The sequence below is a fragment of the Merops nubicus genome, unplaced genomic scaffold, assembly GCF_000691845.1.
Source record: "Merops nubicus isolate BGI_N331 unplaced genomic scaffold, ASM69184v1 scaffold4890, whole genome shotgun sequence".
Classification (NCBI taxonomy): domain Eukaryota; kingdom Metazoa; phylum Chordata; class Aves; order Coraciiformes; family Meropidae; genus Merops; species Merops nubicus.
Genome location: NW_008580735.1, coordinates 120,038 through 136,566, shown reverse-complemented (window position 1 = coordinate 136,566; position 16,529 = coordinate 120,038). Strand labels below are relative to the sequence as shown.

General features: G+C 40.2%; 1 protein-coding gene across 1 annotated transcript in view; it reads right to left on the bottom strand.

Moving 5' to 3' along the window:
- Positions 1 to 16,529, bottom strand: part of LOC103769271 (mediator of RNA polymerase II transcription subunit 13-like) — a gene marked incomplete at its 3' end in the record, with an annotated part of 145,211 nt that overhangs the window by 25,717 nt on the left and 102,965 nt on the right. The window contains 2 exon segments of the mRNA XM_008936492.1: positions 157 to 351; positions 1,731 to 1,876. Of these exon segments, the coding sequence (XP_008934740.1) occupies positions 157 to 351; positions 1,731 to 1,876 (341 nt within the window).

The window sequence follows — 16,529 nt, the reverse complement described above, 5'->3', positions numbered from 1 at the left end:
GGCAAGATAACGAGTCAGATGTTCCAGTGTCAAGAGAGCTACAAGAGGAGATAGGAAAATTATAATGGCTGTTTCTGATTAATTAGATTTTTTTTTTTTTTTTTAAAGCAGTCACATGGAGGTAAAGAATCCTTCAGGCAGAATCCTGCAACTCACCAACAATGACTTCAACTGCCACGGGGAAATCGTTGTCGTATCCCAGCTCTTCTTCCTCTTTCATGCCTTCTTTTTTCTTCAGCACCATGGGGTAGAAGTACTGCCACTCCTCCATCAGCTTTCGAGTTGCTGGGTCTGACATCTTGTAGGACTGGCCCGTCAGCGTCCCGTTGAGGCCATAAGGGCTCACCAGAACTGCAGGGGGGCAACAACAGGCCCTGCAGCAGCTCCACCCCAGCTGTGTGCCAGCCAGGCTCTGCCCTGCAGCTCGGGCCACTGCCTGCTCCACTGGGCTCTGCCTTCAGGCAGGAGTGTGGATCTCAGGCTGCACCACCCTGCACCACCTTCCTGCACAGCTGTCCTCACCAAGCTAAAAATGGACCTTTTCCTGTAGTTCAGTTGAATACTTTCCACAATAAACTAACCAAGTGTACTGCAGCAGCACTTCCCATGGCAAAGGGACGACTGCGCATGGAAGTCATTGAGGAAGGACATTCAACAATAGGGTTTTTACCAGGAACGTGGTACCAGAGACTCCTCAGCATGAAAAAAGGTGGAGATAACACATGAAGAACACTAAAGTCATCATAAATAAGGAGAACTCATTGATCAACAACAGGTATTTCCATTCAGACTCAATTCTGCTTTGGGTCATATCTGATTTCAGAGCATAATGAATTTAGCTCACTGAAATAAAACCTATGATTTAAGTGAGCCTCTGTCAGAACTTTACATTTGGAAAAAAAAATGAAGCTTCCATAAATCCTAGAATTTCAATAAAGCTTCCATAAATTACAAATGCTCATTTTGCACATCTCCAGGTGTTTCTTTACTCTGTGTTTAATTCTATAAAGATTTCTTGCTTTAATTGCTTTGAAACCGTAACTTCAGACTGTAGTTAAGACAGGATAACTCAATGACTCAAATATTGTTAATTTTTTTCTTTTTTCCTGTAGAGCATTGCACCACAACTGCATCATGAATTTAATAAGCCACTAAGTTAATTCTGCAAAACCCTGATTTCTCTCACTGGCAAGTAATCACAGATAATTCAAAGTTCTTCCTTGTTTCTGATATATTTTCAGGCCTAACCCCTTTGGAAAAAAAAAAACACCACAAAACCCCACGAAAATAGTTGACAAACTGTGAATGAAAAGTACTCCTCAATTAGAAAGCTCAGTTTTTGTATTCCCATGGCAATGAAGTTACAGATTTGAGCCCACTGACCTAGACACCAGGTAAGAAAACCAAATCAGTGCACTCACTTCCTTAGCTACCAAGTCTTTTTAAACAAAAATGATTAATTTGTTTGATTTACTATATCCATGCACCCTTAAAAACAATACTAAAGAACAGAAAGCTCTGGAAAACGCCCATATCATTTATGGTTGCCTAGTGTTGAAGTCCTAATGTTTTCACCTTATGGCCACAACTTCCAGGATGGAAATTTAACCCATTTGAAGAGTTACTTCATCTTACTTCATTCAGCTCTGAAGGTAACACCACCAGGAGCCAAATCCCTGCCCCCAAGAAGTGAGGTGAAGCCCAGGAAGCTGCAACAGCTGCTCCCTTACCTTGGAAGGGTGATGGTGAGGACTGGGCCATCTGGATGTGCTCTTCATTGATCAGGTAGATGGGCTGGTGCTGGGCAATCTCCACGCTCGTGCACACGTTGCTCTCCCCGTGAAGAAAGAACGTGAAGGCACATGACAAGTGCTCACTGGAGGAGGAGGAGACAAAGGAGAAACAGCTTTATTAGCATGCTAATGAATTCCTAGGAGGGAGTGATTCCATACCCTCAGAGGGCAAATACACACTCTCCTGCTCTGTCACCTGCACATTGACTGATGGATAACTGTATACAACACAACAACCTGTCACTGGGCAACTACTTGACAATGTTGGCAACTAACTCCAGGATTTGTTTTCCTACTCATTTCAATTAATAAGGTCATCACAAACAAATGAGATTCTAACCAGGATTCAAGCAATAGAAATAAGGTCTTCAGAAATTCTTCGAAAATTCACTCTGCAATGATTTCTAGCTGAAAAGGAATTACCAAATGACTAGGAAAGATGTTTGTCTAACACCTCATGGAAATCTCCACTGAAGAAAATAAAAGCATGTGAGTATCACAAAAACTTGACGATGGTCCAAGATGAACCATGGATTTGCCGTGATGATTAAACTTAATTTAAATGAATGGTATTTAAGATGCTCCCACTTTGTTCTGCCCACAGAACAACCTCCCATCGTAGCTATTTCCTTAAATATTCCTCGCCACGATGCCACAGGAAAAAAAAAGAAAAACAAAACACATTTCATGCTTTTTATCATCATTTTAATCAACTAAAACTGTAGAGCTGAAGTGGTAATTATGCAGTCATTTTTCTGTCCAATACAATAGCTGTGCATAGTTTTATAGTTGCTGGCTTTGGCACCAGGCCAGCCATAATATAACTGGTATTTTAAAGACAGCTCCTAACTACCTTCACCAAAAGGAAATAACACAGGCAGCTACAACAATTTCACTGTAGTATTTAAGTCAACCAACTGCTCTACTACTGCCAGTTATTTTTAAACAAAGGCACTGCTGGTCTGGAATAGGAAGCTGGTTTAATCTCACTAAATCTCTAAACGATTCTACACATCGTGTAGAACAACTTTTCATCCTGTACTACAAGTTACTCTTCTGTGAGCCTCAAACACTACCACAAAAAAAAGAAGAAAATAAATAAGAAAGGAAATAAATAACTTGAAGAAAATGGTCAGCTGAGAAAAATCTGGACAAAAAAAGGTTACCTAAATGACAGATAACAACTAAACTTCCTTGCTGCTGTCATCCTGAGTTCAGAGGTGCTTCATAGCAATAATTTAATTGAAATAAAAGGTTTCATTAGATTTCCCTTCCACAAGGGAAAGAAATTTCACTGTCATCAGCATTGCAGGAGTAAATTGGTCATTCATTTACGTGACGGGAGGGAGGGAATGGGACATGGGACAAAATGGGTCACAGATTCCAGGTATTGCTATCCAGCTATCTTGCCTCAGAAAGAAAAATCAATCCATGTTAAAAAAAAAAGAACAACAAATTTCTGCACATACAAGAAATAAAGGCAATTATTTACTCAAACCCCATTAGCCTCCTTTCACAGGATGACAGCCCTTAATGTAACAAAGGTCTTCATAAATAAAACCCCACGAGAAATCTGGTCTAAGATCAAGTGGGGATAAACTCTGCAAGGAGTTCAGCAAGCAGCAGGTCAGGCTTTCTAAAGCAGAGAGCACAGCTATTTGTAAAGCAGACATTTTCAACTCCTGACTTGAGGATATGACACAGAAATCCTCCTGCTTCTGCGAGCTTCCTACAGGGTTTGGCTGGGAAAGTCTCACTTGTCTTCTGTTGAACTGAAGAAAGAAAAAACAGCCTTCTGGGGCCACACGGGGACTCTTTCAAGTCCCTTGCAGAGTGGTCTGGCATGAACACATCACAGGCAATCTTATGCAACGTTCAGAACTACCCATCAACACAGGAAGGGTGAAAACGAGACAAAATCAGAGTTTAAAAGAGCGTTGTGGTTTGGGGTGAGGGCAGCCCCCCAGAGCAGTAACAGCCACTCCCTGCTAACCCCCCTCCCAGGACAGAGACAAGAGGTTTGGTTGGTTTAGTAGGGAGGGGAATGCATGCTGCTAACACTTTCAGCTAAGAATCAGCACCAAAATGAATCGTTAAGTTCAGAAAATTAAATAGCACAGGTTAATACAGGTTATTACAGGAAAGACGACACACAAATGTAGAATCAGCCCATTTTACTTTCCTGCAAATATGACAGATTAAAGAATAACAACCGTGAGTATTACTCCTCATGACCAGCAATAACAAGGTAGTGAAAGATGGCTCTTTTCTAGCACTGGATTCAAAGTAAATCATGCTCAGCTATAGAAAGAGAACCAGCCCATCCTGGTCACTCAGGTGTTCTTCCCTTCAGAGCAGAGGTGACCAGTGCCTCTGCTGGAAGCCCAGTCTGCCCCTGAGCCAGCCTCCAGCCAGCACCCAGCTTTCCCACCCCTCTCCTCCGCAGGCCCTCTTCCCAGGGATGCTCTGACTGCTTTGCAAAGGGAGAAACACAGATCTTCTGCTCCCTCTGGTGCCAGAGCCATTGCTATGAGCTCAGCCTTCCAGACCAAACAGAATCAACATCAAGGCCTGGGGACTTCCTTCATTCCTAACAAGCTTCTGGCTGATTCAGAGTAAAATGTTTACTTTAGTTACAAAGATGAATTTTATTTGAGGAAAACAGCACCGGCAGGCTCGGTGATGTATTCCACCCAGGCATGTCCACCCAGCCTCCTGACATTCCTGTCTTGAGGACATTTCACACAATTCCTTAAATACCAAGCTGCAGAAATCACTCTTGCTACAAATGTGAGACAGAGAGCTCCAAATAAAATTCAAGTAGAAGAAAAGCTACCAAACTAAACCCAGTCAGCCTTCAGGAGCAGGCTGAGCACTGAGCCTTTGCTTTTAATAACCATTTAGCTGTAGCTCTACACCCTACAGCAAGTCCTACATACTGCAACCCACAGCTCTAAAACACATTAATTATGTCCTCACTAGACTTTCCTAGGTTTTATCAACAACCAGTTTGGTTTTTTTAACAGATCTACTATACTTTGTGCTAACAAAGGTACCATAAAAAAGCTGAAACACAAAATGCCTATCAGACTAGAGCTTCTAAACACCTTCAGCACCATTTCCAGACTGACTTTTAAACTTTATTTACCTTTATTTCAACCTAGTCTGATACCTGAAGCTGACAGGCTTTTGTACTATCACTCCAGGTTTTTAAACTTACTAATTTCTGCACTCCTTACATTCAACACATCAGAAACTACCAGAGGCGTGTGAAATGGCCTCCAAACTATTTCCCCTACTCCACAAAGTCTCTTAGATACCTTGAGCTGGCAATTTATACCTGTTCAGAACAAGTACAATATTCAAAATAGCAGTAATTATGGATAGCTGCATTATACACTTACTTTGCATGTAATAAATTAATTACACAGGGAACAAAACTACCTTCAGAACCATGTTTTGGAGCCTATCCTGCTACCCAGAGGAAAGGAAGAAGGGACAAAGTTGCTTTAGGTGAAAGTGTGACCACCCTGAGCACTGCACCAGGCATTTTTTTTTTCCTGATGCTTACCAGGGTACTGCAACATGCCATAAATTCCCTGGAAGAAGTTCCAAATCAAATTGGAATCAGACTGAAGCATCTAATCAATTAAAAAAAAAAAAAAGAAAAAGTTGGGAGCTTTGCAAATTATTTATGCCTTGGTTGTAGTGTAAAGTGAAGACACTGAGCCATGTACCCACAAACTTGGTATGAAATATATTGCAGATGGATTAATTCAGCTACCTGCCATTTAGGGTTTGAGGGGTTTCATTTCTTCCTTTCCTTGTGGTTTTTTGTTTTTTTTTGTTTTTTTTTTTTTTTTTGTTTTTTTTTTCATTTCTTCCTTTCCTTGGGGTTTTTTTTTTTTTTTTTTTTTCAGGCATAAAAACAGTGTCATCACCAGAGAGAGTGGCAGCTGCAGCAGTTTGCCATTAGAAAACTTCATCCCAAACTTAAATAAGTCTGTGAGACCTATTCTTCTCATCCTGTTTTATAAAAACCAGGAACATTTAAGAATGCAGATCTGTAAAGGTGCTTCCACCACGCTACACAGGAACCATGGTCTCTTTTCCCAGGCATCTTTTCACAGAAACCTTTCTTTCCTTTACAGGAAAAGATGACTTTACAGTCATCTTCCCAAACAGAATATATAGAACATATACAGAATATATGTTATTTCCAACCATAGCTGTACTCAGGCCAAGGCTGAAAAATGCTGAGCACTGTGGTCTTGATCCAGTAGAATATCTGAGAATATACTTTCCAGAATATTTCCACTATACTCACTGAAAGAGACTTATGTGCTAAAATTAAAATAATTGTTTAAATAAAAGGCTTCTATTAATAGATACACAAAGAAAACAAACCAACAAAAAATCACTCCCCAGTTACACAGTGAAAAACATTCTGTGCCCTTTCCCTTAATTCTGTTTTGAAGCTGTTCCTGGTGTTCAGATCCCTGCATTTTCCATTTATCAAGGAAATTGATACAGAAAAGCCCCCCCAAAAAGAGAAATAGCAATGTCATAACATCTTCTGGAATAAAAGAAAAGACCTATGTCCTTCTCCTAAGTACTACAGGTATTTTCTTTCCCAGTAGCACGGAAAAATCTTCAATAAAGAGTATTTACATTAATCAAACCTTCAATGTGGCACCTAATCACCTGCAACTGAGAACAACAGTCTCTCAGATGCTTCCTCTGGGATCTTCATTACCTCAAATAACCTCTGAGATGCCTAAAAATGTAGCTAAATAACTTGCCATGTAATATTTAGGACCTCCCATAATCTTTATGAATGGAAATCCCTCATTTACTATAAATGACTTAAAGGAAATAACATTATGTTCAACTTACATATAAAAGTCAGATGAGGATTATGAAAACATGCCCATGTTTAAACTACACAGCATTGGCAGAGAAAGGAGAACATCTGATGGATTCATGTATTTCTTCCATTTGTGAGTAAGTTTATATAAATATCCAATGGAAATAGAGATATATATTAAAAATATATATATTTTAAAAAAAATGCCCCTAACAGTTACTCTGGGCATTAAGAGGTGTGGCACCAAGAAGAATCTATGCAAAAAAACCCACCACAATATTTTTTCCTTATTAGAGAACTATTCCAATAAACGGTTTTTACGACCAATAAATTCTATTGTTGTTCTAATTCCCCTCAAAATTAGAGTTGGGATCTGAAAGACCTCAACTCAGAGTTATCCCAAAACAGCTTTACCAAGCCTGATCTCAGGAAGGAGGCAGCAGTAAGGCAACAGTCATACTGATGAGACCTATCACTTGTTTGATGTAGACTATAAAAAAGAGGGCATGAAAAGGCTCTGCACAAATTTGGAACATGAGAATAAGTGAGAGCATAATAAAATCATTTCCTTTCAGTTTGTCTAAGCAACAGGACAGTTATTAGCAGGTCACAGTGGTGGTCTGGACAGGAGATGGCAGCATCTGGACACACCTACAGCCAAGGACACTCAAACAGGTGAGAGAAAATTGGGAGCCCAATATGAAAACTACCTCTTTTTGAATTATCTAGAAATAAATATCCGCAGTGAAGGCTGAATTTGAACAAGCTCCCACAATAACCACAGACTGAAAGTAATGGGAAGAGAGAAGAAAGGCCTTCTGCTTGGCTTTTAGAGAGGTCAGACCTGTTCCAATGGAAATTCTCCTTAAATGAGAGAAACGACACACTCTCATAGTGCCCAGATCTCCATCATTTCTCTAGGATGTACAATGGACCAGTTTACCAACTGGGACCTGCCAGGCAGCTGTGTTGACAGAGAAAGCTTCTTCACCCACAGCAAGAGAGCAGAAGAGGACCTGGAATGGAGACTTCACCAACAGCAGCAAATAAGAAAGGCCAGGACACATTTTCTGGCCATTTTTTTAGGGGAAAGAGCATGTTCATCTGTAAAACCTCTCCATCCCCAACAGGGAGGCATTACACTGAGGTACTGGGAATGGTCCTTGTCTGCGCTGGCCCCAGACCTTCTCCTGGGCACTGCCTTGGGGGAGTGCTAGGTACCACTGCTCAAAGCCAGGCAGGGAGCAGGGAAGCAGGCTGGGGGACAGCACACCAGCTCTCCAGACCATGACCTGTCTGCTCTAGTCAGTACTGCAGAAACAGTCTGAGAGGCCAAACGTGTATGTGGCATTTCTCAGGCTGCCCAGTACCCCGCAGCATGCTCCTTGCCTACCAGAGGGAATGTGTGGCTCGAGCTGAAAGAAGAAAGTTACTCAGAAGTACAGCTTCAGTAGTTCACAATACACAGTCCAGAAACAGGGCATAATTCGTAACAGGTTTTTGCAGAAATCACAACTAAACCAAAAAGGAAAGCACTTCCAGACATGAGACAGTCTTCTGGACACAACAGCCTTCCAGCGCCGGGCGGGCAGCACAAAGCCAGGCACAGCTCCGTGTGAGGATGAACTCACCTGGCTGCTCCTCTGGGCTGTGCCCTCAGACAGGCCCATGCTCAACAGCAACCTTCTCCAGAACCTACTTCATGGTCTGCAACTCCAGATGTTGACCACTGCAACTGGAGGCTTGCGGAGGGCTGAGACACTGATTGTTTGAAGGCTAGTGAGGACCCAGGTGAAACCATGTGTCAGTCACTGCACTAGTCCCAGGATCCAGAACAGCTTTTCCCCATGTGGCACAAACTGTGGTCTCCTGAACAAGGTGAACTGGTGCTGGGAGACAACAGGACACACGTGGAAAGCAATCTCTTTCTGTAGCCATTTCTGCCCAAAAAACACACCAAAGAGGGGGGAAGAGAACATCCATTTTCCAACCACTACCCAGGTCTTTTGATGTTTTTATAAGTCAATACTTGGCTCACATATTCTGCTGGATTTGTTTTTAAACCTATGAGATGCACACAGAGAAACTCCATATAAATATTCATGATCTTCAGTGTTTTTCCAGTGGTGGAGTAAAGTACCTCGATAACAGTCTCACAATGCAGCAAGCACTCCGATAACATTATCTAAACACCTTCTGTGTTACAGGCTTATTATCTCAACACTTCTTCAGTTGTCACCAACAAAACCTCTTGCCAAGGCTAATAGACGCCTCCCTACTGGGATTCCCTTCCTGATCCCATCTCTAACAGCCTCCTATTCTTCTCTCTGTCTGCAGAAGATGACCTGCTAGCCCGGAGGGATGCTGGAGTTGATACCTCAAATGGATACATCAATCTGCAGCATGACAGGGCTAACCACAGTCTGAACACCTCCAAGAAGTCAAGGGGAAACTGCTGCACGTCACACGAGCTAACATTTTGAGGAGTAATTATGTTGTAGTCTACCTACGAGACCTACTTCAAGTCTTTGCTGGAGGAAAGGTCACGTACAATGTACCTAAACTTCCATGTGAACCAGGACAAACTGCTCCACGCCTGCTGCTCTGGCTGTTTATGATGTCTAAGATTAAGATAGTTCTATGTTTGTTTTTTAATGACCTTAATAAAGATGGACTTGACTATGTAAGACACCAGGGCTTACGTGCTGGAAGTAAATCACACTATGACAGTGCTCTAGCTTAGGAAGAGAGAAGTTCTCACTGTAGGAAAGATCTCTGAGCTTTTGCCACATGGCTTCTGCAGGAGGAACATGTTCTACAGTAACAACCATCTCATTCTTTCCCTGAAACCTACACCTATAAAGAAACAAGCGTATTTTTACAACGCATTAAAGGAGTGTTTAATATTTAGCTTGGTTTTCATTAATGGAGTATTGAAAATGTATGAGCAGCTCCTCCAGTGTACTGGCATCGTGAAATTTTCTTTACTCCTGTGATTCTCAATGAAATACTACAACTTAACAGGTGAAAATCTCCCATAAATATTAAAAATAAAAAACTTAGTTTTCTATATTAAATAAGCGTTTTATGTTGAACATGGAACTTTATTGATTTCTTACTATGTGCCTATAACGTGGCTTGTCAAAATATGCTGTTCTGACCTAAAATTTGCTTCTCATTATTTTTTAAGATGAACTGAACTGATTCCTAGACTGCTGATGGTTACTAAAGAAATAACCAAAAAGAACAACACATCCCTGAGTAATTACATTAGGCAGCCTGTGCTGTAACCACTGCTATGTGTTTCTTTTCTCCACACCAGGGACAAATCCTGCTCTTCCTGACAGTTGATACCAAGGGTGACAGGCAGTAGGAAGGAAAGCTGAAAGTCCCTGGATCAAGGGTAACATTTATCCCCACACCACATCCACAGAAACATGGGACAATGACAGATGGCCCAAAAAGGTTGGTCAGTACAGCTGCTAATATAAAAATCAACCAGTTAAAACCAGAGTATGGCAATGCAGGTATTTTTTAGCTAACACTTCCTAACTAGAAGCATTCAGAGAAACTTTCCATGAGCCCTTCTCTGCAAATGGGATGTGATTCACCCCTGTAACAGCATGTCACCTGCAGATCAAACTACTGGAATCCAAACAGCACTGCTATAGATGAGAAGATTATGTGCATCTTCCTACTAAGACTTAAAACCTATGAACATTTCAAGCACTTCAGGTTAAAAATTATACTGCCTGCAGACAAGATTAGATAGGCAGAGAAATAATTTCCCTCTAACAAATTCAGATCACTTAAACATTTTATGTGATGCATGACTGTTTTTTTTTAATAAAATCCAGATTTTACTAAATCTAATCAATACCAGATCAAACTGACAATTAAAAAAAGAGGCCTCATGGATCTACAAAATGAAATTTCTACACTGAAATCACATCCCTTAGCAGCAGGTAAGTGATGTAGTCAGCACTCTGCCACAGTGTACAGCTTGAGGCACTAATGATTATTGAATGCATTATTATTTCTTTTTTTTTTTTTTACGTTTTGTTACACTTCAGAATAGTGCTGATTTAGAGCTACCACTATTTTGAATTATTTAAAATGTCAGTACCAAGAAATGATCCTGGAAGTTTGTCGTGTTCATTATGAGTGTCATAGTCATTGTGATAAGACCCTGGATCCTGCCCCACTTAGAAAACCCAGCAGTTGTGGGTGTGTTTCTGTTGTAATACAGGATTATCAACTGCACAATAAAATATAAAAGCATACCAAAAAAAAAGAAACATCAAGGTCATTAAAGGTCTATTCAGGTTAAGGCTGAAATAAAACCACGATTTTTCCATTGGAAATTGAGCTTTTTTAGATATATGTACTTAAAAAAAAAAAATCGGGAAATTGCTCATATCTGTACCAGTTACTCTAAAAACAATAGCAGCAGCTGGTAGTAAGTACAAAATAAATTACAATTAGCTAGAAAATTGTCAGAATAGACAAGATCTTTATTACTTTAGCATACTCAAAATACCAACAGCAAGAGAAACTGCATATAAAACTACTAAGATCGGTCCTGTTACTGCCCTTCTGACATCTCTCTCCCCTTGTCAGAATCACTGAGTCCTCCCAGCCTTTGAAATGGACTCCTCTGGAAAATTGATTTCCACAGAAGAGCTAATACTCTTGAAAACAGGAATGCAGGCAGATGAGCACATATATTCTAAGTGCCACATGACTTATTCATGACACATGAATAAGTTACATGTTAAGCTACACGTGGTACCTCCAAAAAAGCCCTCTTGTCATGCTGTTAGTCTTAGCATTTTATTAAATACCACACAGGCATAAAATCACCTCAGAACTGTCATGAGCAGTTGTGCTCTAGAGACCAGGACTGAAAAAAAAAAATCCTTTTGAATATTAATAACCTAAAACTCAAGAACAAGCCTGGCTAGCACTGATGGAGGTTCGACAACCAACTACTCCGTTCCTTCAGCCTAAGGCATAAACTGACCTTTCCTTAACTGCTCACCACTGCAAACTTTAAACCCTGGCTCTCCTTATATTTATGCTTTCCTTGGTCATTTTATCAGAGATAATCCAGCTATCGATTACTTTGTCTCACAAAATGAGCTGTGTTAGAGTCACTGACTGGCACAGTTGCACAGTGATTCATCTTTGGGTCACAGACCCATATATAGCTGAAGCTTCCCCTTACCCTCCATAAAGATGTTTTCAGCAGCCCTAAAGTGGGTAAAATATATCATCCTTTCCATTAATACTTGTGTCATGCAGCTCTGGAATTAGCAGCTGTTGCATGCTGGCAGTTGGTGGGCTCCTGAAACGTCCAACACCAGGCACCAATTATGCCAGGCAGCCGTGCCAGGTACCCTCTGCCAAACATCTTAACCAGGGAAGAGACTCCTCCTACCCCCTGGAAAAGGGGAAAGGGCAAGGGAAGTGTTGAGGGGTCCAACATTTGACACAGGACAGGTGCTCACAGGGACTGAGCAGTCTGCAGAGTCTGGATGATGCAAACGAGGTGACCTGAAAACTGCACATTTTAGAGTTTTTACATGGGATAATGCAGGGTTTCTTTTAAAGCAAAATATAAAAAACTTGATGGTTACATCACAGTTAGCTATGAAAGCTACAAATTAAGATGTCTGATAATCTGGTTTCCCCTTTCAAGGCTTTGATCTCAGAAGCAGTATGTTAGAAACCGTTACTCTCGACACCCCATAATACCACGAATTCAATAAGCATTACTGTATGGATTTTTATGGGGCTACTGTGCAATTACACATGCAAAGCCTGAACTACCACATTATTTGCTTAGATAATACACATGGCCCTCCTTGTACAAATAACAAAGTTGTCAATTTTTCAACAACCCAGAAAACGTTGTTCTCAGTGTGGGAACATCTTTTTGAACCAATTACCCCAGTACTGTTCAAATGAGGACAGGAGGCTCTGCAATTTAAAAAGATGAGAATAAAAACCAGCTGTGAACTCTACAACAACCCTAAGTAGAAGGTGTAAAGTATAAAGGGAGATAATACATGGCCAGAGGATGGTTCTCAGATTGCTAGTCTCATGAGAGGAGAAAGAGAAGCAGATAGTAAGGCACTGCCACTTAAACACTCCTGCTTGCACCCTGGGTTTAAACACAGGGAGGGGTTGTGTGCAGCTTTAAAATTATTTTGCTAAAATCTTCAAAGTTTTTCAGGTTGTTGCACATAAATCCTAAACACGGGGCTCAAAAATAATGAAACCTGAGAACTCATAGAAGAAATATTTCTTATAATAATAGAACCTAATTTTGTAAAAAGCATGCCGTTTTCTTCTTCATTCCTGTCTGACTAATTCAAGCAGCACTGGTGTGGTAATATCAACCTGGAGTAATTCACAAGTTAATAGACACTAGGATGGATTTGCTGCATCTCAATTTAAATCACTTTTTCTCTCAGTCACAGAGATGCTCTCCAGACACACGTGCAGGCTCTGTCACCACAGTGAAGATACCAGACCACAAATACATAGCATACTTTTGACGTGTAAGTTATAAAAATAAACCCACAGCATATCAAATGCCACCCCTCTTCTCACAAGGCCTCTGAACAACACGCTTATTTTTGCTGTCTGCTAATGTAGGTTAATGCACCCTTCTTCCCTTCACCCCCATGGACGCCGAATGCTATTATCCAAAGTAGCATTATATTAGATTAAGGCCATTCAGAAAGGATATTCTTGGAAAAAAAATATAGCAAACAGGGCAGGGAAGAAGGGACATAAACCCATCCTTTGTTATCATTAGGTTCACCGAGGATGAAATTACATTTACCAGTTTCATTCACAAAGCAAGTACATCAACAGGGGGAAATGTAGTTACTCAGTTCCACAGAAAAAAAAAAGGAGGATGATTGTTATTCTCAAAAATCTAAAAACAGTTACTGCAGTTTTGATTTGTGCTTTCAAACAGCTTCTTACCATGGACACCTCAAGGGAAAAGCAGAAGTAAAAACATTAGAACCTGAGTTTTATGTCACAGATTCACACAACCTTAAAAAAAAAAAATAAAATCCAAAGTCATCATGTATTAAATGCATGGAACCATTTTCCAGTATGAGTCAATTTTTAGCTTTTTCTGGCAGGTACACTTCAGCCTTGGAAGCTCTCCAGTGAAGAAGCAGTCGTGCTCTTAGAACATGTCAGCTAGGTAACTTCTGACCACCTTACATCAATTTAAAAATAACAACTGGAAACAGGATTTGCAAGTTCTGGAACACGTGATTCCCCTCTATGTACATCTCTTCCCCAAAACTAATCTTCTGATACCTTTAACATGACTATAAACCTATGATAATAAGCCAGTATTTAAATTACAGAACATGAAGAGATATACATCTTGATGGAGAGCTTTAATATTCCTAGGACTTGCAGCTACACTCTCAAATCTAGCAGGAGGACAGCGCTGCTGTGAAATTAATGCCTCTCCTGTCCCCTAAAAGAAAAAAAACCTTCAACTATACCTTCAGTGGATAATAAAAAACAAAGCACAAAACCACAAAAAAAAAACCCCAAACCACGAAGTAAAGTATCTAAATCCCTCTACATTTCTTTGTACTGTACCCCTTGCTCACGGACCAATGACGTCCTTCACCCTTCTATTAAAGAGCACAAGCTTTAGTGATTTACACCAAAAGGATACAAATTTTTAAGAAACCTGAACCCCATTCACTTTACAGCATCATTTCAAAGAAAACTTGTGGCCCTTTCCTGTCTTGTCTTCAGAAGAGACTGCAGAAGATGTAAATGCCCCCTAATACACATCCAAATTTGAGCAGTAAGCCTGGTACCAGCTGTCCTTTAGGAGGATGGTTGCACAGAATTCTTTCACGTGTCCATTATGCAGCATGATCACAATTAATGGAATTAATTTTATGATTCAAAACAACATTAAGCAACATGTAGAAAATACTAAACCCATGAAAAATGCATTAATTTATTCATTGCCATGCATTTGTGATCTTTCCACTTTCAGAGTACTGTTTAATTGACTGGTTTCGAGACCAATTAATCCCTTTACATTTAAGTCAATCACTGAATCCTCTCCAAATAATTTAGCTCCTCCATGCTGACTCCCATTTGATGTCCCTGGAGAGCGAGTGCAGTGGAAACAGGTGGCACACAAATCATGCTCAGGAATAGAGAAAAAATTATTATATCCCTTAGCAGGGGTAGGAAGTCTCAAAAATAAAGCCTCCCAGTTCAGTCAACCAGATTCAATCTCTACTCTCTAGTGCTCCAGCTCCAAACCACACCCTGAATGTTTTCTTCTTTTAAAATGACAATTGCACATCCCAAGTAATTATTCCTTAGCTTTCTTAGTTTCTAGTCCTTGCCTACCTGCTGCTCCTCCCTTCTCTCAGTATGGTTCTACAGCTTTTCTCTATGTCACCTCAGTCTTCTGCTCTTCTTCTATGGAAGTTAATGCTAAATTGGCCTGTATTAACTCTGGAAGATAACATCTTGTTTACCCTCTCATTTTTTGAGTTTAAACCCCAAAATTTCAGGTTCTGTAATAACCATCTTCCTTCTAGGATTACTCTTTTGTAATCAGGATTTCATTTCCTCTTGCCAAGCACAGTTTAACAAATTTAGTCCCATTGTATCACTCCATGTCACTTTAGGAAGATGATAACTTCATTTCTTTAGGCGATGCAGGAAAATAATTTGGAATCAAAGACAGGGAGAGATGGATCTGCCAGCCAGGGAAATCAGTATTCAGATGTGTCACAGAGATATTGAACATCAGCCCAAACCAGTAAACTCCAGCAACACTATCTTAAGAGGGGGGGAAAAAGCCCTAATTGAGTTTTTTTCCTACTAAAACCACTCACAACCTGACCAATATTAGAACAGGATAGGACATTTTACTTTCCCACAAAATACCACTTTCAAGTGTATCAGAATGAATGATTTCTCTACTTAAACAGAAAGGTAAATGTGAAACTGAGTCAAGGAGTTCACCTTTTTTATGAGGTGCCAAATCAAGCAGGAAGTTTGTAAAGAAAAAATTATTTCAAATAACCTGTACTTAAAAACACCTCCCCTAAGACCACATGAAGCTCAAATGAATAGAAATGACAGGAAAATATTATTTCTGTACACCAGCGTAAGAGCTGTTGAATTTTAAACCTCTACATAGACATATGATAAACAAATTATCTGAAAACTACAGAAAGTATGTTCCAAGAGCACAATTCAAGAAAATCACATGAGAAGGAAAAATAATTTTCTCTCACACCAAATGCAAGATTTCCTGTTTTCAGTTCCACCAAGTGGTTTTATAATATAAATTATTTCCTCCTTAGGTTTTTTGCTTGAATTATGGACAAGATTCTGTCTGGAACCAGAGAAAAATAAATGATAACAATAAAAAAAGACAAAAAACAAACCAAAAAGCCAAAGCAAACCATGACCACACACACAAGCATTTCTGGGGTGACAAGTATTTTATATAAATGCCTGGCATACCAGTTCTGTGCCTTTGCAAGAATGAAACAAGAAATGGTGCTGCAGAGTGTGCTTGGTCAGACAGAAAGCCCTCAGGAACAGCACCCATCCACCTTGGGACACTGAAATTAAATAACCACCAGAGGAAGGAAGAACATTTATCATTTATTCATCCTCAACCTTTAGCAGTGAGAAGGCAGAAGCCAGCCAACTACGCGCAGTCACTGATTTCTCCATTCTGAAAGACATGAGAACTTTCTGCAAGCCCCAAGTAGGTTCAGTCTCCTCCAAGCTTGGCCAGCGTTGCCATCTCCACTGCTGGCTTGGGACTGCTGCCAGTT